General features: G+C 40.8%; 1 protein-coding gene across 3 annotated transcripts in view; it reads right to left on the reverse strand.

Moving 5' to 3' along the window:
- Positions 1–26,727, reverse strand: part of GALK2 (galactokinase 2) — a 129,920-nt gene that overhangs the window by 43,273 nt on the left and 59,920 nt on the right. For 2 of the 3 annotated variants that reach the window (XM_055319910.1, XM_055319909.1), the window contains exons 6-7: positions 6,753–6,851; positions 5,130–5,282 (exon numbers count right to left, since the gene is read on the reverse strand). The exons of the other annotated variant lie outside the window; for it this stretch is intronic. In XM_055319910.1, coding sequence (XP_055175885.1) covers positions 5,130–5,282; positions 6,753–6,851 — 252 coding nt within the window. The remainder of the gene's footprint in view (positions 1–5,129; positions 5,283–6,752; positions 6,852–26,727) is intronic. 3 annotated transcript variants of the gene reach the window in all.

Here is a 26,727-nt window from a genome sequence, read left to right on the forward strand (position 1 = left end):
TCAGTGCCTACCTTCTTCAAATTCCTTGTTTTATTGCTTCGATAGAGCTGGATTTTCCTGGTCTCTTTCTCACCTCTCTGGTCCTCGCACCTTTCTTCCCATGACTCATTTTTCCCCTAATTGAATTCGCCTTCCAAGTTTAACCCCTGGCCTTCCGGTCTTTTCTTGCCACATTCTTTCCCTCAGCAAACGGAACTTAGCTCTTGGCTTTGACTGTTATCTCCAAATAAATACATCTGAAGGCCATTCCCCCAAGCCCAGAGATACACGTGATACAAGGGGATGGCCTTCAGATGTACTCCTAACCACCCATGTGAAAATGCAATGGGGAGGTGTCACCGCTCCTCATTTTCCAGTCACTTTCCACCCAACCTTCTGTAAACCTACCAGTGGCAGCACCATGCTTTCCACCCCACCATTTAAGCTTGAAACTGCAGCTTATCAAATCACTTTTCCTCCATTCTCACATTCCTGCACTCGATGAGAGTTTGCTGAACATTCACAACTGTCAAGGCTTTCGGCACCCAACAGTGAAGAGCACACGCAGCTCACAGAGAGCTCATGGTGGACCAGAGGAGGCAGGTATTCAAGAAGAATCACACTGTGAAGAATTTAACCCAATTGAGATAAACTACTATAATGGAAAAATACAGGATGTGGTAAGAGCACACAGAAGGACATTTAGCCTAACGGGAGTTGGGAGAGTAGCTGGTGAAAGCTTCATGCCCAAAGGAGGACAGAAACCCAATCCTAGAGAGCCTTATACTCAGCCCCGTATATAGGCTCAGTCACAGTTTTTCTCATATTCTTCCCTTTTTATCCCATCCTCACTTCTCCACCACCAAGGCAAAAATTCTGCTGCCAGGTTAATACACCAAATACCTTTCTAACAACATCAGCAGCAACCCACTGCTTCCAGAACCAAGCCTGGTTGATCCTCAGTGCAGCCCTGAAGGCGCTGCCATAACCTGGTCCCACTAAACACATGGACCGTATTCCCCAACATGAGTGTCCCCCACCCTGTGGCGTGGACCCTCCATTCCCTCTAGTGGGAATATTCCACACTAGAGTCTAGGCAGGGTTTGCTCTACTGAATCAATGGAGCTGAGCAAAACTGGCCACATTCCTAGGGATTTGGGTTTTTTCCACCGAAATTCAAGGGAACTGCCAAAGCCCTGACATTATGCCCACTTCTCACATTCTGTCACTAGACAGAGAATAAATTCCATTTTGACCATTAAGTGGCAGAAGCTAAGAAAACGGTGAGTGATGGCCCTGACCAGACAGGCTCTATGAAGAATCACACTGTAAAATTTCCTTGAAGTGCCAAAGGACCACATGAAATTCTCTCCTTCTTTGCTTCACTTGTTGCCACAAGGAGCTCAGGGTATGCAAAAGCAATGGAATAATTTCTCTTCCCTTTTTGACTTCCCATAATACTCATTATCAGCATCACACATTTTATCCCTCAATATAATTAAGGGATACTCTCTTTCATAAACATAAAACATTTCTGGAAAAGTTTAAGCCACTAAATGTGTGTAAAGTATGAAAAATTTGTGCTCATTAAAGATTTTTGGCCACTTTGTTAATTTAAGAACATAAAAATGTGCTTCACTTAAAAGTATCACTTACGTAAGTAGTAATTATAAATCTCTACTGAGTTTGCTTTGAAACGTTTTTAATTTTAGTTCAAATGGCTCTATAAGACTCTGAATTTCAATGAATCTTTATCAATTAGTCTTTGGAAACTACTGGAATAGGAGGAGGAGAGAGAAAGAGAAAGAGGGACAGGAGGGAAACTTGAGAATAGAGATGACACTATCGACATTAAAGCAAAACAAAGAAAAACCATCTTCACGGGTTCACCGTACTTCCTTGTGTTAAGCAGATATAAAAGATACTCAGTTTCATAAAAGGATCTTGGAGAGGTAGGAGGAGTGGAAAAATAAGTGTCCTTCATTACAGTTTTGCCATGTAGAGCCCCATCTGATCTGTCTCATTTTCAGAACTATTCTGATTAGTCATTTCTGCCCTGACACTTCATTTTTACTTTCTGAAAACAGAAAGTTTGTCCAGATTAAGACAATGTTCCTTACCTTTTTTTATGGGAGGTTTTTTTTGTTGTTGTTTTTGTTTTTTAAGATTTATTTGAGAGAGAGAGAGTACATGTGCGGGGAGGGGGGGTGTGCAGGGCAGAGGGAGAGGGAGGAGCAGATCCTTGCTGAGCAGGGAGCCTGATATGGGGCTTCATCCCAAGACCCTGGGATCATGATGTGAGCTGAAGGCAGATGCTTAACCCCCTACATGGGAGGTTTATTTCTCAACTTAAGAGACCATTTCCAAACAAATATTATATTCATTCACATATAAATAAAAGAATGGAACCATATTATAAGGAAAATATACTTAGCAGAATTCCAGCCTATGTTCCTAGGCAAAAGTATATTCTTTTTTTTTAATATTTACTTGTTTATTTACTTGCTTATTTTTAAATCAATTTTTAAACTCACAACCCTGGAGATCAAGACTTGAGCTGAGACCAAGAGTCGGACACTTAACTAAGTCACCCAGGTGCCCTACCTAGGCAAAAGTGTATGGTTAACATCAAAATCATATTAGTAGTTTTATCTTTAGCTTATTTTTATCTTTATTTATTATACACTTGGATTCTAGTGATTGGTAGCCACATGATTTAGAAAACATTTTCCCATCTTGATAAAGTCTTTCACTTTTCTTTTTTCCATATTTTAAAAGAGAGACAAACTTAGAGTATGCACCAATTGGGAGGAGTGTGCAGCAAAAAGCAAAATTCAGATGCCAATTTCCCTGAGCAGAGTATCTCAAAGCCTCATATGGAGCTATCAACTCTTGTTCTTGAAGAGGTTCTGCGGTGGATTAAGGTTTTCAGACACGACTACTTCCAAAAGAGATGCCTTTTTTCCAGTTAATTCTCAGACCATTTCCTCATTCTGATAACTTTTACTGGAGATTTGGCACCACAACTGCATTTTTCTCTCTCCTCGCATCTCAGGAAGAGAGTAGTCACAACAAGAACCTATTTCACATCTCATACTTGCTTGAGTTCACCCAGAGATCTCATAGAGGATATCTCGTTTCGTGATAAAACTTTGAAAACAACATTGTACATGCTTGAAGTCTCCTCAGGAAAGCAACACTTACTCATCAATCTCAAAGTAAAGTCAGCACGAATAAGCCCTCAAACAAATAAGACACTAATTTCTTCCATCTCCTGAAAGAGGAAGCTCTTCCTGTCCTAAAGGAAAAAACCGTTCACTGAAGCCTTGCTACTGAAAAGTTTACTGCACTACTTCTCATATATGCACTGATCAGATACTGTTAAGAGCTTAATATTTTAAAAAAAGAGCTTAATATTAAAACATTTCTTTTAATAATTTTTTTGAAATTATCTAAATGAGTAGATTCCAATTTTAAACATTTAAATGATTTTTTATGTTAATGCCAAAATTTTCCAGAAAAAAAAAAAAACAACTTTTATTTTTCTGCTCATCATCTCTCTAGTCTCCCTAATTTCACAACTTCAGGGAGTGGGAGTAGGATGAAGTGGCAAGTCAGTCCCAAGGGATAAGCCCACACCTACATATCTCCAGAGTAACTAGTCCAATATACACTTGTAAAATATTGTGAAATTGATCAAAATAAATATGAAAGGGCAGGTAACATGGGGAGTAGTCATTCATTTATTCAATAAATGTTTATCCTGTGCCTATTTCAGCCTAAGCACTATGCCAGACATTAGAGATATAAGAGTTAGCAAGATGGATGCAGCCCTGACTCTCAGTTATAACTGAATGAAAAGGAGGAAACAGATATTAAACAATTGTGATAAATTCCATAACTGAGAAGTTCAACAGCAATGAAATATGAGGGAGATATACCTTAATCTAGAAGTAAGGAAGTCAAGGAAGTCTTCTCTGGGGGATATTTAGACTTGGACTTCAAAGAAAGCTAGGGGAAGAGCATTCTGGGCATGTGCAAAGTCCCTGGGGTAGGAACAAGCATTATGGCTAGAGTGTAATGGGAATAGGGGAAGCTAAGATAGGAAAAGGATGAGGTGCACAGGCAACAGATCTTGCAAGGCTCTCCAGGCAGTGATAAGGACTATTTTCTTTATTCCAATGAAATAAAAAAGTTTTGAAGGTGGTAAGCAGGGGAATTATCTGATCAGCTTTAAATTTCTAAACCATCATTTCAACTAGGAGAAAGCATAGTGCAGCTCCTAAGCCAGAACCCACTCCCTGGCTCCCAGCCTGTTTTCTCCACCTTTCTGGTCATACCATGTACCCCTTCTGGATCCTCCACAACATTTCATTTCTGTGTCACTTTTTGGAGCACCAACTTACATATCACCTGATCACAAACTAACATTTCCTATTTCACAACCCTCTAATTTTAACTCTCCACTCTACTCTCTCTATTCTTATGTCTTACATCCTTCTGTATATCTTCATGCTTCTAGGCATATAATAGGTATTCAATGAATACTTCCTAAGTAGATTTAAGGCTTCATCAGCCAAGGTCTTCTAAACTGTAGAACAGAGAATGGCCAAGACTCCCTTCTGGTTTGTGTGTCCTTTACACACATGTAAAAGTCTTTTGGGCACAGGGGCATTATATCAAGCCTATATTTTTAGAGTGACCAGTGATGGCCCACTACAAAAATGGTGCATCTGAGAGGACCAGGTGTTGAGGCTACCATCACATTTGTTGAGGAAACAAGATCAGTTATGGTCACTTCCCATCAATATCACCTCCAGCTATCTTATTCCACCCTTACCTCATCCATGGCCTATGTTTCACAGATATAAACTATCTTCTTCTGCCCTGTGCTGCCCTAGGAGACTCAACTGTGAAGTCCATATAGCTTCCAAATACCTCAAGGTTGCAGGGTACACCTATAGGTTTATTTATCTCCTGAGTTTGGAATCAAATTGCTCTCTTCCCAAAGACCTTCATTTAGAATACTGCTATAGTCAGAATGATGCCCTAAACTTCAGGGAAAGAGACAAAGTAGCAGAGAAAAAAATAAGAGGAAAAAGGATAAGAGAAAGTCTACTCCAAGTTTCACTGGTTTGCCAAGTTCATACCTTTGCAGCCAGCCGACACTCCATCACCCTGATATTGAAATGAGAAGTGGCTGCCTTATTCATTTCCACACAACTGTTGGCAATCACAAATATTGCTCCGCTTGGGAGTTTCACATCAGTTGCCCTCAGAGGGCTAAATTCTATCAATTTGGCCTATTGGAAGAAAAATGACAGGTGAGATATAAGGTATTAGAATCCAGAAAATGTTTAATCATTTATCTATTTATTTACCTTAGCAAAAAATTTTTCCTAAAAATGCACTCTTTCAAATCAAATATTGTTTACTGACTTCCAGGCATTATAGTAGGCATTGGAGCTACAACAGTGAACAAGACACTGTGCCTGCCCTCGTAGAACTTACAATCTAGCAGGAAAGACAATCAAATGAACAAAATTACAAAGGTAGCAAAGTGCAGGGTGCTGTATAGAACATCATTGAAGCATATGATCACCTAATGCAGGCTCCTTTGAAAAAAGAGAAATCTACACTATCTTAAAGGATAAGCAAGAGTAGGGCAGACAAAGGATTTCTTGACCCAAATAGGATATCAGAAAAGAGAGAAGAACATACACAAGTTCAGAGGCAAAGAAAAAAAAAAGACCAACAAGAAAAAACACAACCATGAAGTATTAATTGAGCTTTACGTATTGAAATTTGGCTGGAGCTCAATTTGAGGGTTGAGAATTGGTGAGAGAGTAGAATGGAGAGGTAAAGCAGGAGCCACATTGCGAAGTGCTTTGCAAGTTCAAAGAATGTGGACTTTGTTCAGACTCTATAGCTAACTTACATTAACATCAGGACTCTTGCCACCATGTCTGCCTGTCAGGTCTCATCCAAAACACCCAGAGTATTTTCTTAACATTAAACCACATATCCTTATGGTTCATGTCTTTAGCTTGGAGGAATCAACAATAAATATTCTTAATAAGAAGAAATCCAGGTGTTCTTGGAAAATAGCCAAGCCTGTAAGAATCTGATGAAAAAACTAAGAAAAGATTTTAAAGAAATGTCTGTTTCTATTTTGGAAATAGACAGTTTATGGGCAACACCCAAAACTTCTACTCTGCCTAAGGGAGTTATAGCCAAGGGGAAGTGGTATCCAGCTAAGGAATTCACCCCTGGCTTACTGTCAACATTCTTTTCCCCACCACGGAAGCCCCAAAAATGTTGACAGAGAAAAATGATCCCAAAAGTAAATTATAAAAGAGGGATTATGAATGTATGTGGTAAGAGAAGTTAACATTTGGGTTTAAAACCAACATGAGATTATGAAAATGCCATGAGATGAAGTGATTTGGGAGAAGAGTGGGAAAGGTAATCTTAATAACTAGGGCGTTGAGAAATCTCATCTTAATAAGAGAAATAGAAGGGAGAAAAACGAGGCACAAGAGAAAAACAGATTTGAGGTATGATTCTGGAAGCCTAAGGAAGATGTGATCAACATGAAACAGAATAGGTGAACTGGTAGCAGCCCTGAATTACAAAGTAGTTGAGCAATACCATTTAGAATAGAACCTAATAGAATTAGCTGCCCAGAGTCAATCATGTGCAAGATCTCAAGGCCTTCCTCTCCATATGAACTTTGCCTAGTTGATATTTCCAAATAGCTCAATATCACCTACAGTTCCTTCTTCTGCAAGAAATGATATGGACTGGTCCATCCCTCCTCCTTCAGTGCCAATATAACGCTCACTCTTGGCACAGATTTCTGCAAGTTCCACCTGAAAGAGTAAAAATTGATTTGCACTGTGAGTACAGCCATAATTTCTTTCTCATTCATTTCTTACTCCAGGTATGACAGATAGGCCTGAATTCCAATGTCAATTGACAAAAGTTGCCTGAAGTATTGTGTTAACAAGGACTCTAAACTACCACTGAACTCACTAGGAAAACATAGCATAATGAATTAATGTTTGCAGTGGGATGGAATGAGATATTGGCTGTGCATGCCCTGTATTCACTCTCCAGACAAGATTCGATCGGGCAAGCAGTTTCTTCCATCTTTCTACTTGCTCCAACCCTCTGTAGACTAGTATCACCAAAAATCTCAACTTTATCTTCCAGTCCAAATTAATGTTGTCTCTGTCGCATTTCCATTAAATATAAGAATCAGAACTGGCATCATTTCTCTAGACACATCTTCCTCCAACCATGATGAAGAGGCTCAACACACACAGTTCTAATCCAAACTGAATATGTCAAAATATGTGTTTAAGAATCTTCAGTGGCTTTCTACTGATTAATGAAATAAGTTTAAGCTCCTCAATCTGGCATTTCAAAGCTTTCTGAAATGTGCAACTAATTTGCATATGAAATCATATTATCTACCATTCTTTTCCAATTAAATTTGTCTACTTGACCATCTCACACATTTGTGCAACCTAGTATTACTTCCAATCACCTAGTATGGACAAGTTACTGGGCTGACCACTCAAATCTTCCTCCATCCTACAGTCTTCCTCAAATATTGTTCCTACTATGGCATCCCCATTCTCTGAACTTCTCCAACACTTACAGTTAGTGTCATTCATTTACTCACTCTTCTATTCAACCATTCATTCATTCATTTTTTCTCTTTCTTAAGACTTGATTCAGGCCCTTATTGTTTCTTACCTGTTTCTACTAGAAGATCTTCCCAGAGTGATCATTCTGAAACACTGATATAATCATCTCTGGCCTGCTTGGTTGCCAACAACCTGATGCTCATACTTCTCAACATGTCTTTAATCCATAAAAACACAATGTCTTTAATGACATCCCTTGCCCACTTCTCCAGTCTGCTCTCCTACCAATAACTCTGGAAAACCTAAGTTCGGACCATCAAGAATGCTGAACAAATGCTATTCTTTAGACTTTCTCATCTCTCAGTGCCTTTCAAAATGTGGTTTTCAGTCCTCCTCACTCAATACTTCTCTCTCCAGCATCACCCCCCTCATCAGGATCAACTGAAGCATGGCCTCTCCTTGGAACCCACACTACATGGCACCTCCTCTGCATCCTTGCATATTATTCTATTCGTATTTATCAAATCATGCTTTAAGTGTGAGTTTACTTGTCTTCTTACCCACCAGCCTACAAGAGCCCACTTACCTAATGCGACTGAATCACATGGTGTTTATTACTGTACTTAATTGTGTCAGGTTTCTGTCACATCTGTTTTTCCTGGAAAATTGTTAGTCTTTTAAAAGACAGAAAAAGTCTGGTGTCTCTTTTGTGTCCCCTACCTCACACAATGCTGAGCAACATTGTAAATAATAAATACCTGCTGCTTTCACTTTCTGAGAACAGCTGCCCCAATACCATCTGAGAGATTTTGTATCATACTCCTTGTTGGTCATGTGGATTCACTAACATTAACTTGGGACATGAGGTAAACTTGGGACTTTGACGTATTGGGCATTGTGCATGGCCTTGCTAAATACACAGAGCCAGTGACCTGCCCATAATAGGTATATTTAAAAATAAAGCACCAAATAAAAGATCAAAACAGCTAGATTTTAAAATGTAGAGAAACAATATGAAGAAGTCCACACAGCACCGAGTTAAGAATGATGACACCTGAGTCTCTCTGTCACCCTTAGCCAACGTGAAAATTCACGTCCCCAATATCAGTAACAGTCACATTTACACATTAAGTACCTAGGGACGCCTGGGTGGCTCAGCGGTTGAGCACCTGCCCCTGGCTTAGGGCGTGATCCGCAGTCTCAGGATCGAGTCCCACATCGGGCTCCCTGCCTGGAGCCTACTTCTCCCTCTGTCTATGTCTCTACCTTTCTCTCTCTGTCTCTTTCATGAATAAATAAATAAAATCTTAAAAAAAAAAAAGTACCTAGCATGGTCTCTTTTATGAGCAGTATCTCCTCTGCTTATCCTCCTTTTTATTTATTTATTTATTTATTTATTTATTTATTTATTTATTTATTTATGATAGTCACACACACACAGAGAGAGAGAGAGAGAGAGAGAGAGAGAGGCAGAGACACAGGCAGAGGGAGAAGCAGGCTCCATGCACCGGGAGCCCGACATGGGATTCGATCCCAGGTCTCCAGGATCGCGCCCTGGGCCAAAGGCAGGCGCTAAACCGCTGCGCCACCCAGGGATCCCTCTGCTTATCCTCCTTACACAGATGAGGAAAATGGTACTTGAATTCATAACAGAAAATGGAAGAGCCAATTGAATCTCATCTGCCTGACTCCATAGCCGATGTTCTTTTCACACTGGACTTCGTTACTCCTCTCCTGGCCCCACACCCTTGAAGATAATATAACCCCTTTTTTCACTACCTCAAAGGGATGTGAAATGACAAATGAGATCACTAGAAGTTTTCTCCCCTTTAAGAGGAAAGAACTAATGCACTGAGAAATATATGCTTATTTATTGTTTTTAAAAATGTCTTCCATGTGGCAACAATAGGATACTTTTACTTTAAACAGGATGTTGATTTTTCCAGACTATTTCTGGACAGAATTTGGGGGGACCCCAGAATCTCCTAATAGCTCTGTGTCAAGGAGAGTCCACCTGCAGGGATGAGAGTCCATCCTGTAGGGATGTGAACATCCCTACACCTTGCTGAATTCTGACAGATAGTTCCCATGACTGGACAGACAATACTCAAGAGTTCTAAATGTGAGGAAACAAAAGAAAATGAAGATAAGGAAGCTGAAAAATGAAAAAAAGATGATTCACTTTACAGTCTCTCCAGGGTGCATGAGGAAATCAGTAGTAAATATGGAGGAAAAAAAAAGTACCAAACACCTTCAAACCTTGGTTAAAGCCCCAGCACTCCTGCCAACTAGTTGTTGTGATCTTAGATTTCTTCATTTTTCCAAGTTTCCATTTCTTCATATACTATTACTAATAATGAGGACGACAGTTTTGCAGTTAAGATTTATTGAGCACTTACTGTATGCCAGGCAGTGTTTAATTACTTTGTATGAATTATTTACTTCTTATAAGTACCCTATAAGATAGGTAGTATATACTCATTTTACAGATGAGGAAACAAGTGGGTTTATTAGCTGAGGCTAAGCTAGTAATTATGAAACCAGAAATTCAATCTCAAATTGTCTAACTTCAGAGACTATACTCTTAATCACCCTGCTATATAACCCCCCATCCATAATACAGAGAAAAATACTCACCTCTCTAGCTATGCGATTATTGTGATAATCCAGTGAGTTAAATAAAAATACCTCATAAGCTCTAAAGAACTATACAATTGTTAATTTTATTATCTGTACATAATAAAAAGGAATCATTTGATTTACACAAGTAACTCAGTCCCAAGTCAAAGTAAAGACAGGTATAATTATTCTGGAATACAGAACAATTTTTAAAGTGTTTAGGAAAAGATAGAATGTGAAAGATTCTGGATGCCCCCAGCAGAACTAATTCAACAATAGTCTGTAATAGGGCCTGAGACAAATAGGAGAGTGTGTGCTCCATTTGAAGCAGTTTAGTCTAACTAAACTTCAGAGCCTATACTCTTAATCACCCTGCTATATAACCCCCATCCATAATACAGAGAAAAATACTCACCTCTCTAGCTATGGGATTATTGTGGGGAGGAGTCCCTGCCTGCCAAACAAAACATGCTTGCAGTAGAAACTTCAACTGCAGGCCTACAAGCAAGTTTTTCAGTGGCTCTAGCCTTTCACCCCCATACCAAATGCAAAAAGATCAAATCTAAAATGACATGTGGGGCAGCCTGGGTGGCTCAGCAGTTTAGCGCCGCCTTCAGCCCAGGGCCTGATCCTGGAGTCCCAGGATCGAGTCCCACGTCGGGCTCCCTGCATGGAGCCTGCTTCTCCCTCTGCCTGTGTCTCTGCCTCTATCTCTCTATGTGTGTGTGTCTCTCATGAATAAATAAATAAAATCTTTATTTTTTTTTATTTTTATTTTTTTTAAATTTTTATTTATTTATGATAGTCACAGAGAGAGAGAGAGAAGCAGAGACACAGGCAGAGGGAGAAGCAGGCTCCATGCACCGGGAGCCCGATGTGGGATTCGATCCCGGGTCTCCAGGATCGCGCCCTGGGCCAAAGGCAGGCGCCAAACCGCTGCACCACCCAGGGATCCCTAAAATCTTTAAAATAAATAAATAAAATGACATGTGAAGAAATTAGAAACAAATTTTTTAAAATCTCAAATCCTGATTAAGGGGAAAAAATGGCATGTTTCTTCTGTAGGTCCATAGCCTCAGCCAGAGATTTCATGACCTAAACTCAGAAACACATTAATGGAGTGACCTTACCAGCAGGGGGTATAAATGGGAGCATAAATGCCTATCATTCTGGGTGAGGTGAGGGATTCAGGTGAGCTAGCCATGCCTATTCTGTCTCTGGGGACCCTGGAAATAGAACTATAAAAAAGTCTTGCCAAGAGTTATAATCAATACTATATTCACATTTAAAGAATGTAAAATAGCAAGAGATTTCATGAGAATAAGAATAATCTGTCAAAAATACATTAGCAAAGTGTATGTGAAGAAACCTATTGGAACTTCAAAGAAAGATCAAATAGAATTTGAGGATCCAACTTAATTTAACAAAGGATAAAGTCATCTTTTTCCTGGTTGTTTATAGTATTCTGAGGTTCCCCCATTTTTTCTATCTCCCCACACCACACACACACAGCCCTGAGAACCCTGAGGCAAGAATAGCAGAGCTCTTTGTGAAAAGGGACTCATTCTCCTTCCCACCAATGTATTTTCTTCTGCCCTTACACCTGAATACTTCAAGAACCCCAGGTGCCTCCAAGCTTGTCACCTGTAGCATTTAGCTCTATCCCTTTCCGCAAAATACTAATGTCTGAGAATCATTAGGGATGACAATTTGATAGCATGAGGAACTTTTCCAAAATTTAGAGCTAATAAACTTGTTTCTATTTTCCTGCTCTCTGGACAGTTATGAGAAACCCAGCATTATTCATTGACTTCCTTTTAAAGCTACTGAAGATAGTTAATGAAGCTAATTTATCCCTTTGTGTGTTCTTCTCTTGAAGCAGCCTCGGAAAGAATCAAAAGTCACATGAGTTCCCAAATGAAACAGATTGACTATCTGCTGGACAGTGGGGCATGGGTAAAAGGAGAAATAACAGGGCTAGATTTAATAGTTGCTGAGAAAGGGGGTGCCTGGGTAGCTCAGTGAGTTAAGCGTCTGACTCTGGATTTTGGTTCAGGTCATGGGATGGAGCCTTGCATTGGGTTCCCTGCTCAGCAGGGAGTCTGCTGGTCTTCCTCTCCCTCTGCCCCTCCCTACCAGTCTCACATGCTATTTCTCTGTCTCCCTCTTTCTAGAATAAATAAATAAATCTTTAAAAAAAAAAAAGTCACTGAGAAGGGCTATAGATTCATGAACATGTTGCCTAGGTAAATCTGGATGTTTATAAAAACAATAAAACAAAGACTCAAGATATTAATACAGTAAATTCTATCTTTGCTTAGCAATTTTATTAATGCGATTGTTAAAACGTAGAATAATTACATAAGCAGGAAGTGTTAATCTCTTTGAGTTAGTTAGCCATGACTATAAGAAGCCTTGCTATTCAGAACACAAGACCTTAGCCAAAAGCATTATCCAGCTATTGTTGGCCACCCCAAGTGCAAGTCAAGAGAAAGGAACAGCCCCATTCACTTACTCAACAATCCTTTAAATAGTGTTCCACAGATAAGTGTGGGAAGGCCAGTGTCTTCACTCAAAGAGCTTACAATATTGATATTATCTTCAAGTGACCAAGTCCTTCAAAAGAAAGTGTAAAACTAGTGTGCCAGTCAGCTTCTATATGCCCCTCTAGGTCTTCTGTCCACCCACCTTCATCCTGCTATCTGGCCCAGGAGGCTTCCCATCATGAACTGTTATCAAGAGGCTCCCACCGCATCCTGCTTCACATTAGGTTCTTCCAACACAAAGCTCTGGTAGGAAATGGGAAGTTAAATGTGTGAGGGAAGAAGAGTGAGGTCAGGCCCTTCTGGGCCAAGGTCACTTTCAGGTCCAAGGCCAATAACAACTCAGCTACAAGTAGTCCTGGATTTCCATACACCTTTGTACTCTGTCCTTTATTACTGAGTGTGTGGTTTTCTTTATGGCTCTAATATATCTAGATAAGGTGAAAATATTAATGGCTCCTCTGACTTTTCTTTATATCAAATATTCTCCCTATTTTTCTCCCACTGTAATATTTCTCCATCTAAACTTTTCAAATACCTGGGTTCTTACCTGGAACTATTTTCAGATTATTCCCTATGCTGGCAAACCTATTAGGTAGACCCCAGCCAGGTAAGAGAATCTCTTCATGAAATAGGATCAAGGTAAGCCTAAAAGAGACTGATGCAGACTTGCTTTGTGTTGTAACATGGCTGATGACCAAGCTCTAACTTGTAGACACTTTGAAGTGTCCAAAAAAAAGAAAAGAAAAGAAAAGAAAAGAAAAGAAAAGAAAAAAGAGGCTATTCTTCTTCTTCACATCTCTAACTCAAAGGGATATAACCCAAAGAGATTAGTCACTTTTGCATTTTTTTACTTCAAGAAAAGTTGCCTGAGGACAATAAGGGCCAATTCCCAAAATGCACACAGCAAATGCATCTGACCCTACTGATGGTTCAGACTAAGAGAAGTTCCAGTAAGTAATGCAGGGAACGAAAAAAAAAAAAAAGGAGTTAAAATATTTAAAAGATCCAATGTGGGGTTAAGCATCTGCCTTTAGGTCAGGCCATGACCTCAGGGTCCTGGGATCAAACCCCACATTGGGCTGTCTGATCAGAGGGGAGCCTGCTTCTTCTTCTCCCCATTGCTCAAGCTGTCTTGCTATCTCTTTCTTGCTCTCAAATAAATAAATAAAATCTTAAAAAAAAAAAAAAAAGATCAAATGCTACAGAGAAACAACAGTGAGGAGGGTTCTCAAAAGTAAATCTGAAAAACCTAATAAAATCTACAACCAATCAAAGAATATGCCACAAGCACTCACAAGTATGTATCATAAAAAATTAAAAAGAACAAAAGTAGACTCCTCCATCTGTGTGCATTGGAGAGAACATAATCTAATAAACCTGAAGAAGGCTAGTAATTGGAACACATAGCTCTAAAAATATCTGAGGTGCTTAGTGAGGGCAGAAGCACAGTCTTCAAGTCAGCTCCCCCCAAACTCTGAAGAGACAGACAAAGACCACTTCCCCAACCTAACTGACCTGCAATCTGCATGATGGAGCATAGAGGGACCCAGATTCAGAAAGGAGACTGTCAATAGACAGGAGCATAGTATTTTATGGAAAACAGTTTGGGAGCCCAGATTCATGGTAATTCTGACAAAATGTCTAAGATAGGTTTCTCCTAGACCTCAATCATTGCTGCCTACGCTGGACAAGGGAGAATGCTCTGGGGGGCGTGATAACATACAGCCTTTGCTATTTCTCCAAATGATGATCCTAGAAGTGCACATGTATAGCAAGACTATTAAAAAACTAACATGAAGCTAAAAGGTGATCATGAGATGCAAAGAGAGGAAATACAGAACTGTGCTGCTGTGAGGGCCTCAGACACGGCATTGGTGTCACCTGGGGACTGATGAGAAGTACAGACTCAGGCCCCACCCCAGACCTGCTGAATCAGAATCTGTAGCTTAACAAAAGCCCAGATACCCCATGTTAAATTTGAAAGCACTCCTCTAAATTATTTCCTACACTGAGGTTTTCTTAATAATCTTAGCAGACAAGGAAGAATGAGAAGAAAGGGAAGGAAGCTAACAAAGCAACTGTCTCCTAAGGCCAGACACAATGTGGGGTGTTTTACATGTGCCATATTTTTTAGTCTCTAAAACATCCCTGAAATGTCAGAATTATAATTGCTATTTTACAGAGAAAGAAATTGAAACTCAAAAAGGTCAACAAGCTAACCTAATATTCAGAGCCAGGTAGGTCTAGTTCAAAGTCCACAAGGCTACCTTGTTCCCCTGCCTCAGGCAACAGAGGCTCTGCCGGATACTGGGCCCTGGTAAGCAGATGGAGCAAAATTTATGCCTGCTTGAACTGAACACCCTTTCTGTTAGAATGAACAATGAAGTTTGCCATGAGTCTTAGGATGCAGACACTTCTAAGTTATCATAATTTCACTCCATTTAATGCCCAGATGAAAAAAATATTCCATTTCACTGGATGGTCTGGGGCTTGGGAGTGGGGGGCTTTCCTATTATCCTCTCCACATATAATCCTAAGCACCTCCTTCCCAAACAACCTCAACCTGGGGTGTTCTCAATATAAAACTGACATCTTGGTATGATTTCTGCAGCCTAATAATAACAGCCTAATAATAATAACTTCTGCACATTGAGACAGACACTGTTTCAAGCACTTTTCATGCACTATCAAAGTTCAAATCCATGAGGGAGGTTTTTATTATTAAATGCATTTTATACGGAAGAAGCTGAAGCATAGAGAAGTAAATGGTCTAGTATTATTCAGCTAGTAAGTGACAGATTTGAACTCAGACTTTTAGCTCTATGCTTTTGACCACAATACTATTCTTTATCCCAAAGGGGAACAGAATTTCAGAGGTGGACCAGAACCCAAAATTCAGGAGCCCCATAAAGCCTCCCTGAGTACTTTTATCACTCACAATTAATTCAACTGGTTTCATTGTTTAAATTATAAAAGAGGAAAGAAAGAAAGCAGCAAACACATACCAAGTAACTACTGGGGAGAGGGAGGGAGAGGGTGCTGGTGAGAGAACTGACAATTTTTTTTTTTAATTGTGGTAAGACAGCAGAAAGCAGAAGCCCAGCCACAATGATGGAATCAGACAAGAATATGACCCAAGTCATTGCTACTAAATACCAAAAGGGCCTCCAATGCCTGTGGTAAAGGCTGGTGTCGCTCACTTGGCTGACAGACCATTTATTTTGGCTCTGACCTTTGAAAGACGTTAAATAATGATGATAATAATGGATGGGCAGTAGGCCTGCAATCTCTGGGGTTTGGCAAGTGTTTCCTGGAACTGGACGTCCCTTCCCGTGGTCAGAGGGACACTCCCATTCCCCAGGGGAGGGTTCTTTATACAGCAGCACAATCCTGTCCCACTTTCAAGGTCCTAACTGCAGTAACTCTGACTGTAAACCAGTCTAAACTCTCTGGAAGAAAGTAAAAAAGAAGCTGAGGCATTAAGTATGATTTACATCCCCCCCAACATAATCATAATTGTTAAAATTAACAATTGTTAGTTTTCCTAGTATGACTCCAACTATACAGAAATGGACCCAAATCAAAGATGAAAAAATAAGTGCTACGGATCATCATCAAAAGCAACCAAATCCATAACTTGGGGTACACATTTGCCTTGGAGAAAAGGTTCTATGTGTACAATATTCAATTCACAAAGACTATGACATGAAGTGGGAAGAATATTAAGGGTCAGAAAATGGTGGAGAGCGCTAAGAAAGAGAATGTTATGCCAAGAGCATCTACTGAAGATCAGTATAAGAAATAGTCATGTGGGGCAGCCCGGGTGGCTCGGCAGTTTAGAGCCACCTTCAGCCCAGGGCATGATCCTGGAGACCCAGGATTGAGTCTCACGTCAGGCTCCCTGCATGGAGCCTGCTTCTCCCTCTGCCTGTGTCTCTGCCTCTCTGTCTCTCTGTGTTTCTCATGAATAAATAAAATCTTAAAAAAAAAAAAAGTCATGTGAACATGACTGTTGCATTTTTCAGACTGCTGCAGAGGTCATTTTCATTATGTTTTGTGTGCTATAAAGAATCCATGTAAGCAACACATTTTAGAAAACCCCCAGGGAAAGCATAGCCTCTTCTAAAGAACTGAAATGATTTCTCTATTCTGGTGACAAGATCTATATAACTTACTATGTTTCCTCATTAATTTGGCTTCCATGAATCTCAAACTATTGAAAAAAACCCAATTACATTAAGTAACTAACAGCTTTTACAATTACATTAAGTAATTAGCAGTCATCAACAGGTGTGTTTTCATGTCTTTCTTTTGCCCTACGTTTCCTGTATCTAATTTATTAACCTTATTTAATATATACTCTTGGTCATATAATTCTTAAGATTTCTTTCAAAATAAATAGACCCTTGGAACAAATAAAAGAAAAAACTGAGACATAATATGAATCAGGTGGAATAATAATATTAAGAGGGGCAATGAAAAACAATAGTATGTACTAAGAAGGGAAAGTAAAAATAGCAGTGAGGTCCAGTAACCATATTCCAGAAGGAATAGCCAGAAAAAAATGGTGGATATGTGACCCAAAGAAAGAGTAAGAGGAACCAGGAGAACTTCCTTCAAACTTTGAAAGACTCTAAGAGCAAAAGGAGAAACAGACCCGTAAATGCAGAGAATAAATTGGTGGTAGGCAGAGGGGAGGGGAGAGAGAGGAAGGGAAAAGTGAGTGAAGTGGAGTGGGAGATACAGGCTTCCAGTTATGGAATGAATAAGTCATGGGAATAAAAGGGACATCAAAGGGAACATAGTCAATGATATTGTAATAGTGTTGTATGGTGACAGACAGTAGCTACACTTGTGGTGAACACAGCATAACAAATAGAGTTGTTGATCACTATGTTGTACACCTGAAACTAAGGTGACACTGTATGTCAACTATACATCAAATAAAGAAAAATCTTTCCCATGACTAAAGTGGTCCAAGAATGAAAAGGGCTAATTTGTGAAGCAATGGAGATCATTGAGGTTATTCAACCAGAAAATTGTCTCCTATGTTGAAGAGCAGAATTTTGCTCCAGTTGGCAGGTGACTAGAATAACTATGCACATGGGAGAGAGTCCCTGAGAGTTGGGATTCAGACACAGGAACCTCTTCACTTCAACTGTTGGGGAAACCACATATTTCCTCACCTTCCCCAAGACTGTAAATATTATAACTATTTTGTTTGACAAAAGATGAAGATGAAAATTAGGAGGCCTAGAGACTGCTGTGACTTCACAAAATATTTCCAAGGGAAGAAAAGAGTCTGCCTTTTGTAGGGTAGGAGAGGGAAATAAAGAGAGAACTTCGTGAAACAGTAAGGAATTTCCATTTTGCCCTATATCCCAAAATGTGGATCCTCAGGCACACACCTAGTTCCCAGCCATCATCTCTATGAGGCTCCTTCAGGCACTTGCTGGCTTGGGGCCACAAGGACAGCTTACCCTCACCCACCACGCAATCTACCAGGCCACCTCTCTGCACTGAACTTTATACCCTATGTAAGGGCAGCTAGGAACAGATTGATGTGATCTTTCATACAGCATCTTTGAACATATATTCAGAGCTCTATACCATGTACTGCAGGAGAACCAAAAGAAGGGCCAAAATCCATCCAGTATCTGGTTTCATGAATGGCTAGTGTTATTACAAATCAATAATCCCAAGGACTGACTAATCCAAAAGGTAGAAAAACTGACTGAAAAAAACTTGTCCTTTGGAAAATAACTGTCTGATTGCAATCTTCTTCTCTAGATTTTCATTCCTTGTTTGGTACCTACATGTAGTCATTCCTGGCACTCCCCTAAATTACAAATGTTATAAATACTGTGTTCAACAAAAGACTAAGATGAAAACAGAAACAGTATTGGAAATGATATTGCATAAACACTCTCCTGAATGTAAGCACAGAAATGCCAAAGGTTTAGCAAACTCTTGGCAGAAGGTTTCAGAGGAAGGGCAAACAATTCCTAATGGAAGAGGAGCTAACCTAGACCAGGAGATGTTCCCAATTACTAAGGTAATTTGTTACAAAATACATCCTCTTTACATCCTGCCAACACATGGAACAAGAGACACTAATGTTGTCAGAGGGGAGTGGTAGGAGAGAAGAGGAGAACAATACAAAGAAGGTTTCTAAGAGACACCAGTAAGGATGGGCCCTGGCAGCTTTGCAGAGTGGGTAACAGTCTCTCTGCCATTGGACCAAAGAGCAACCTGCAACATCAGCCACAGTCCTGAGACCTGTGCCTTGGAAGGCAGCTCTGCTCCCTTCCCATTTTTACCCCATGAGTCCTTCCTTCCACTTCTTTTGGGAGGATGTGTATATCCTTTATTTCTACAGCTAAAATTTTAGATCTTCAAAGCAAGGTAGAATATTCTGTGCTTTATGTCAAATAGGACATATAGGGGTGCCTGAGTGGCTCAGTGGTTGAGCATCTGCCCTTGCCTCAGGTTGTTAACCCCGGGATCGAGTCCTGCATCTGGTTCCCCACAGGGACCCTGCTTCTCCCTCTGCCTGTGTCTCTGCCTCTCACTCTCTCTGTGTCTCCCATGAATAAATAAATAAAATCTTAAAAAAAAAAAAAAACAAATATGACATATACTTTTAAAAAACAGGTCATTTTTGCCTGTCATCTACTTCACTTCCACATCTCAATTTCACAAGGCCTTCCCTAAAACTCACTCCCCACGTAAACTGGGTCCTTCCTGTTGTTCTTCCTCATAGTCTATTCCCATCATAGTACATTTCACCATTTGTGTGAAGACATTGGTGTATGTTTGTTTACTATTGGTCTCCCCCATTTGTCTAAGCTCCATGAGGTGAGGGAGCATGTGTCTGTTTACTTCTGTATCTCTAATACCTAACCTATTTGTTGATAAATGAATATTGAATGAACACATGAACAAGTGAATATACATGTCAACTTCTCATTCTGCTACCAATCTACCATATTTAGAAACAAAAATATGCCCAGGGCACCTGGGTAGCTCAGTTGGCTAAGTGTCTGACTATTTCAGCTCAGGTTATGATCTCAGGGTTGTGAGATCCAGCCCCACCTCAGGCTCTGTGCTGGATGTAGAGCCTGCTAAGATTCTCACTTTCCCTCTCTCCCTGCCCCTCCACCCTTCTCCCTCTTGAAAAATAATAATAATGATGAAATGAACAAACAAAAATATGCCCCAGTAAGTGAATATGTAAAGCATTAAAACCCTGGAATTGTTCACTACTCAGCTGTTGCATGACACTGGCACACCTCGGAGAGTGAACTACCACTTCCTCTCTTTTATTTCATCTAGAGTCTATTCTTCCCTACACTTCCATGTGCTAAGATACAGGAAAAAAAGTCCAGAAAACTCATTATATTCAATAATTTCCAACTTCCACCTTTGATAATAATATAAAAGAGAATGATTTCACTTCCTTCCATTTTTCTAATTTATTTCATGGAAAATGTGCCAGTGATTATCAAAATATCTACAATGTCAACAACATGAAAAGGAAGAAATAAAGGACCTAGAAAATTCTCCAAAATAAAATAATTTGTTACCAAATAAATGACACTATGCATAGAAGAAACTGAATGATAAAACCACTTGAGACATTCTCAAACAGAAGATTTCTCAGTATGTTACTGGGAACTCCCTCTGCCATTATTTTTTTTTTTATTATTTATGATAGTCACAGAGAGAGAGAGAGAGGCAGAGACACAGGCAGAGGGAGAAGCAGGGTCCATGCACTGGGAGCCCGACGTGGGATTCGATCCCGGGTCTCGAGGATCGTGCCCTGGGCCAAAGGCAGGCGCCAAACCGCTGCGCCACCCAGGGATCCCTCCCTCTGCCATTATTAAAGAGATTAGTGTTTCCCCATCTTGGACTGAGACCTTGAGACAGAACTGCTTTACTTCTCTACTTTGCTTCTATACCTCTTCTTCATACTGATCTTATGCTCATCATAATTTTAGTAAACATCTTAGAGCAATGCTTTCAGACAATTGGTAACAACCTATTAGTTGATCATGTATCATTTTAATCATTCAAAATAAAACTTTTAAATAGAATGGAATGGAAATCATTGCATTAGAAAGGGTATGTATAGGGGCACCTAAGTGGCACAGTTGGTTGAGCATCTGACTCTTGGTTTTGGTTCAGGTCATCATCTCTAGGTTGTGAAATCAATCCCCATCTCAGGCTCTGTGCTCAGTGCAGAGTCTGCTTGAGACCCTCTCTCCCTCTCGCTCTGCCCCTCCCCACTGTGCTCACTCTCTCTCTCTCTCTCAAATAAATAAGTCTTAAAAAAAAAAAAGAAAGGGTACATATGGTTTGGTGAGACTTCTCAGAGTGTGTTTGACCATGTATATTATACATTACATTGCAATGTAAAACATGTTTTGCTGTGAGTCATGGTTAAAAAGTTTAAGAAACTTTGATTTAGAGTAATTAATTAATAGTAGCAGAAATCTTAGATAGCAAGCTACAGATAGGTAACTTATAGGTCATTGCTTATTTATGAATCCAGATTTCTTACTTTCATTAAATATTAACAAATGTCTATATCTGCACAGAAAATCTGATTCCTAATACTTTCAACTTGAAACTACATTGGGATTCTCCAGCCCTTTCTAGTGAGGCTAAAAATCTAACCCCCCTCAGTCAGGCCACTGCAGCCATATCTTCCATTTACAGGAACATGTGACAGCCCCATCTAGCCTCTTATAGATTCTGCACACCTCCTCTTTAATGTCTTTGCCAGAAAAAGCCTTCTTTTTCAAAAAAGATTTATCTTTTTATTTGAGAGAGAGAGACAGAGGAAGCTGGGGAAGAGGCAAAGAGAGAGACAGAATCTCCAGCAGATTCTGCACTGAGCACAGAGCCCAATGTGGGGCTTAATCTCATGATTGCACCTATCTCATTAGTGGATCTGCTTTTTTATCCTAGCCACCCTTTGTAGACACTCTAACTATGACTGAATCATAACTCTTTTCTTTTCTTATTCAGGTACCCCAATTTACCCTTTGTGATATAATAAAAATAAACATTTTATTTTTGTCCTTTTCCTGGCACACAGCTCCTAAATCTCTTGGAGTCTCTTGACTGTTTCTTGTATACCAATGAGAGGAATGATGGGTGGCTGAGGGCTCCCAGATGGCTTCAGGATGGGGGCTGGTCCCAAAAATGACCTAGGCATGGATTAGGGGATTGGAATTTTCAGCCCACCCACCCCCTTTGGGAGAAGAGAGCCTAGAGATTGAGTTAATCACCAATGACTTAATCAATCATGCCTATGTAATGAAATATCCATAAAAAACCCTAAATGACTGGGTTTAGAGAGCTCTGGGTTGGTAAACACATCAAGGTGCTGGCAGGGTTCACACCCACAAAAGGCATTGAAGCTCTGTGCAACTCCTTCATCCCATATTTCTTCTATGCTTCTCTTCCATTTGACTGTTTCTGCATTGTATGACTTATAAAAGACCAGTAATAATAAGTTAAAAACTTTCCTGAGTTCTGAGAGTCATTCTAGCAAACTATTGAAACTGAAGAGGGGTTGATGGAACTCCTGAATTTATAACTGGTTGGTGGGGATCCCTGGGTGGCTCAGCGGTTTAGCGCCTGCCTTTGGCGCAGAGCATGATCCTGGAGTCCCAGGATCGAGTCCCACGTCGGGCTCCCTGCATGGAGCCTACTTCTCCACCTGACTGTGTCTCTGCCTTTCTCTCTCTCTCTCTGTCTCTCATGAATAAAAAAATAAAATCTTTAAAATATATATATATAACTGGTTGGTCAGAAGTACAGGTACAATTGGGACTTGCAACTGGCATTTGCAATGAGGGGGCAGTCTTATTTTAACTGAGTCTTTATGGAAGTTCTTATGGAACTTACGGAACCTGATGAAAACTCCAAGTGGACTGGATTGGATTGGATTGGATTGGACTGAATTGAATTGAATTGAATTGGATTGGATTGGATTGGATTAAATAACAACTGCTTGGTGTCTGGAGAGTTGGAGAACTGTTAGTGTTAGGAAAAAACCATACATTTGGCGTCAGAACTGTTTTTTTTTTTGTTGTTGTTGTTTTTTTAATTTTATAACTTAATTTTTATTGGTGTTCAATTTACCAACATACAGAATAACACCCAGTGCTCATCCCGTCAAGTGTCCTCCTCAGTGCCCATCACCCATTCACCCCTACCCCCCGCCCTCCTCCCCCTCCACCACCCCTAGTTCATTTCCCAGAGTTAGGAGTCTTTATGTTCTGTCTCCCTTTCTGATATTTCTCACACATTTCTTCTCCCTTCCCTTATATTCCCTTTCACTATTATTCATATTCCCCAAATGAATGAGAACATACACTGTTTGTCCTTCTCCGGTTACTGTGGCCAAGTTCAAAAAGGGTGTTGCCTGAGTTCTCCTCTGGGATTTTGATGGAATCTTGTCTCACATTTAGATCTTTCATCTATTTTGAGTTTATCTTTGTGTATGGTGCAAGAGAGTGGTCCAGTTTCATTCTTCTGCATGTGGATGTCCAATTTTCCCAGCACCATTTATTGAAGAAACTGTCTTTCTTCCAGTGGATCGTCTTTCCTCCTTTATCGTATATTAGTTGACCATAAAGTTCAGGGTCCACTTCTGGGTTCTCTGTTCTGTTCCATTGATCTATATGTCTGTTTTTGTGCCAGTACCACACTGTCTTGATGAACACAGCTTTGTAGTACAACCTGAAATCTGGCATTGTGATGCCCCCAGATATGGTTTTCTTTTTTAAAATTCCCCTGGCTGTTTGGGGTCTTTTCTGATTCCACACAAATCTTAAAATAATTTGTTCTAAGTCTCTGAAGAAAGTCCATGGTATTTTGATAGGGATTGCATTATACGTGTAAATTGCCCTGGGTAACATTGACATTTTCACAATATTAATTCTGCCAATCCATGAGCATGGAATATTTTTCCATCTCTTTGTGTCTTCCTCAACTTCTTTCAGAAGTGTTCTATAGTTTTTAGGGTATATTTTGAGAACCATTTGAATGGTAAATGGTTCTCCAACCTTTTATTTTCAGGTTGTAGGTGTCCTTCTGTCTAAAATGAGTCTCTTGTAGACAAATAGATGGGTCCTGCTTTTTTATCCAGTCTGAAACCCTGCGCCTTTTGATGGGGTCATTAAGCCCATTCACGTTCAGAGTTACTATTGACAGATATGAGTTTAGTGTCATCATGATATCTATTTAGTCCTTGTTTTTGTGGATTGTTCCACTGAACTTCTTCTTAAAGGGGAGTTTTAAGAGTCCCTCTTAAAATTTCTTGCAGAGCTGGTTTGGAGGTCACATATTCTTTCAGTTCCTGCCTGTCTTGGAAGCTCTTTATCTCTCCTTCCACTTTGAATGAGAGCCTTGCTGGATAAAGTATTCTTGGTTGCATGTTTTTCTCATTTAGGACCCTGAATACATCCTGCCAGCCCTTTCTGGCCTGCCAGGTCTCTGTGGAGAGGTCTGCTGTTACCCTAATATTCCTCTCCATGAAAGTCAGGGACTTCTTGTCTCTTGCTGCTTTAAGGATCTTCTCTTTATCTTTGGAATTTGCAAGCTTCACTATTAAATGTCGAGGTGTTGAACGGTTTTTATTGATTTTAGGGGGGGATCTCTCTATTTCCTGGATCTGAATGCCTGTTTCCCTTCCCAGATTGGGAAAGTTTTCAGCTAGGATTTGTTCAAATACATATTCTGGCCCTCTGTCCCTTTCGGCGCCCTCGGGAACCCCAATTAAGCGTAGGTTTTTCTTCCTTAGGTTGTCATTTATTTCCCTTAATCTGTCTTCATGGTTCTTTAATTGTTTATCTCTTTTTTCCTCAGTTTCCCTCTTTGCCATTAACTTGTCTTCTATGTCACTCACTCGTTCTTCCACCTCGTTAACCCTCGTCGTTAGGACTTCTAGTTTGGATTGCATCTCATTCAATTGATTTTTAATTTCTGCCTGATTGGATCTAAATTCTGCAGTCATGAAGTCTCGTGAGGCCTTAATGCTTTTTTCTAGAGCCACCAGTAGCTGTATAATAGTGCTTCTGAATTGGCTTTCTGACATTGAAGTGTAATCCAGATTTTGTAACTCTGTGGGAGAGAGGACTGTTTCTGATTCTTTCTTTTGAGGTGAGGTTTTCCTTCTAGTCATTTTGCTCAGTGCAGAGTGGCCAAAAACAAGTTGTATTGGAACACGGGGGAGTATCACTGGTCCGTCTAGCTGGTCTTCTGGGGGAGGGGCCTGCTGTGCTGATTTTCAGGTGTTAGCACTTGGGGGAGCTGCTCTGCCCCTGCCTGGTGCAGGGCTCAGCGGGGGTTGTTTATCCCATGAGGCCCCAGGAGGAACAACCGCAGTGGCGGATGGCAGCTCTGCAGCCCTAGAGTCAGCCTCCCGCAGTTGCTCCAGAGCTCTCCGTCCGCAGGGCCTGGAGGCTCCGGGGCGGGGCCGCGATCTGCTCAGCTCGGGGCAGGAGCGTCCTTGCTGTCCTGGGCCCTCCCGGCCTCTGCCTGTCCCGGGGGAGGCCGGATCCTGGGCTGTGTCCCGGCGCCCTGTGCTCCGGGGCCTGCGCTGTTGGATTCGCGCTCCCGCCCCGCAGCCCCCTCCGCGGAGCCGCCGCCCGAGCCCCTCCGAGCTGCTCCGGGTCCCGCCGTGCGCGCTGCAGCCCTTAGGGAGCTCGGCGCACTCTCCCGGGGCGCAGGTGTCTGTTAGTGTCCCCGGGAGCCCGAGGGCATCCCCGCCCTCCTGGGTCCTGCTCCACCTCCCTGCGAGCCCCTTTCCGCCCGCCCGGGAAGGTTGGTGCAGCTCCTGCTCCTCCGGGACGGGGCTCTCCTGTCCTGGGGACACTCGCCCCGGCCTCAGCCCGGCTCCTCGCGGGGCCCCTCCCCCTTGGAGGCCTTTTGTTCCTTTATTTCTTTTTCCCCGTCTTCCTACCTTGATAGAAGCGCGAACTCTTCTCACTGTAGCTTTCCAGCTATTCTCTCTTTAAATCTCAGGCCGAATTCGTAGATTTTCAGGATGATTTGAAGGTTATCTAGGTAACTTGGTGGGGACAGGTGATTTGGGGACCCTGCTCTTCCGCCATCTTGCCCCTGACCCTTAGTCGGATTCTTCTTGATCCAGAACTGTTATTAAGTAAAAACAGTTCTTACATTCTTCCTCCAAGGTCTCAGCCAGTGTTCTCAGTCCCCTGAGTTTTCTACATTATAAAACTCAGTGTGGTGGACCCCTATGAGATGTATGTCTAGCCACCCACTTCCAGTATCTACTGTTTTCTGAGGGCACCATCCCCTTCTCCTTACTCCCCCAACCCAACTATCACAAGGTTATAGCAATATAACTCTTGAATCCCCATCTTCCATCTATCTATACAAACACTCACCCCACCCACTCCACCACAGTTCATAGATCCAGTTTCCTGAAGGAAAACTAAACAGATTCCCACTCACATTCTAAATTCCCTTCTCCAAGGGAATCTTCCCAATGGAGAAAGGGAAAGTCAGTTCAGAGATATCTGGATCTGTTCAATATGATCTTAGAGGCTGTCAGCAGCCTTTTCTTTTCTTTTTTCTTTTCTTTTCTTTTCTTTTTTTTTAACCATAGGGACCAGAGAAATAGAGGAAGCTGGTCTGAAAATAGAGAAGAATGACAGGCAAAAGAAACCAAGGCAGTGACAGAGGAAAATCTAATAACATTCAAATTTCTGTCCATTCCTGAAACCCGGCTATAGTCCATTATTATAGACTACAAAATGGCCACAAATCCTTTCCCTCCCTATTTCCAAAGCCTTGCAATGTGACTTTGCAGCTCCTCCCATAAGTAGAATCTATTTCTCTACTTTTTGAATATAGGATGTAACTTATTTTGACCAATGAGGTATGTG

The sequence above is a fragment of the Nyctereutes procyonoides genome, unplaced genomic scaffold, assembly GCF_905146905.1.
Source record: "Nyctereutes procyonoides isolate TBG_1078 unplaced genomic scaffold, NYPRO_anot_genome, whole genome shotgun sequence".
NCBI lineage: Eukaryota > Metazoa > Chordata > Mammalia > Carnivora > Canidae > Nyctereutes > Nyctereutes procyonoides.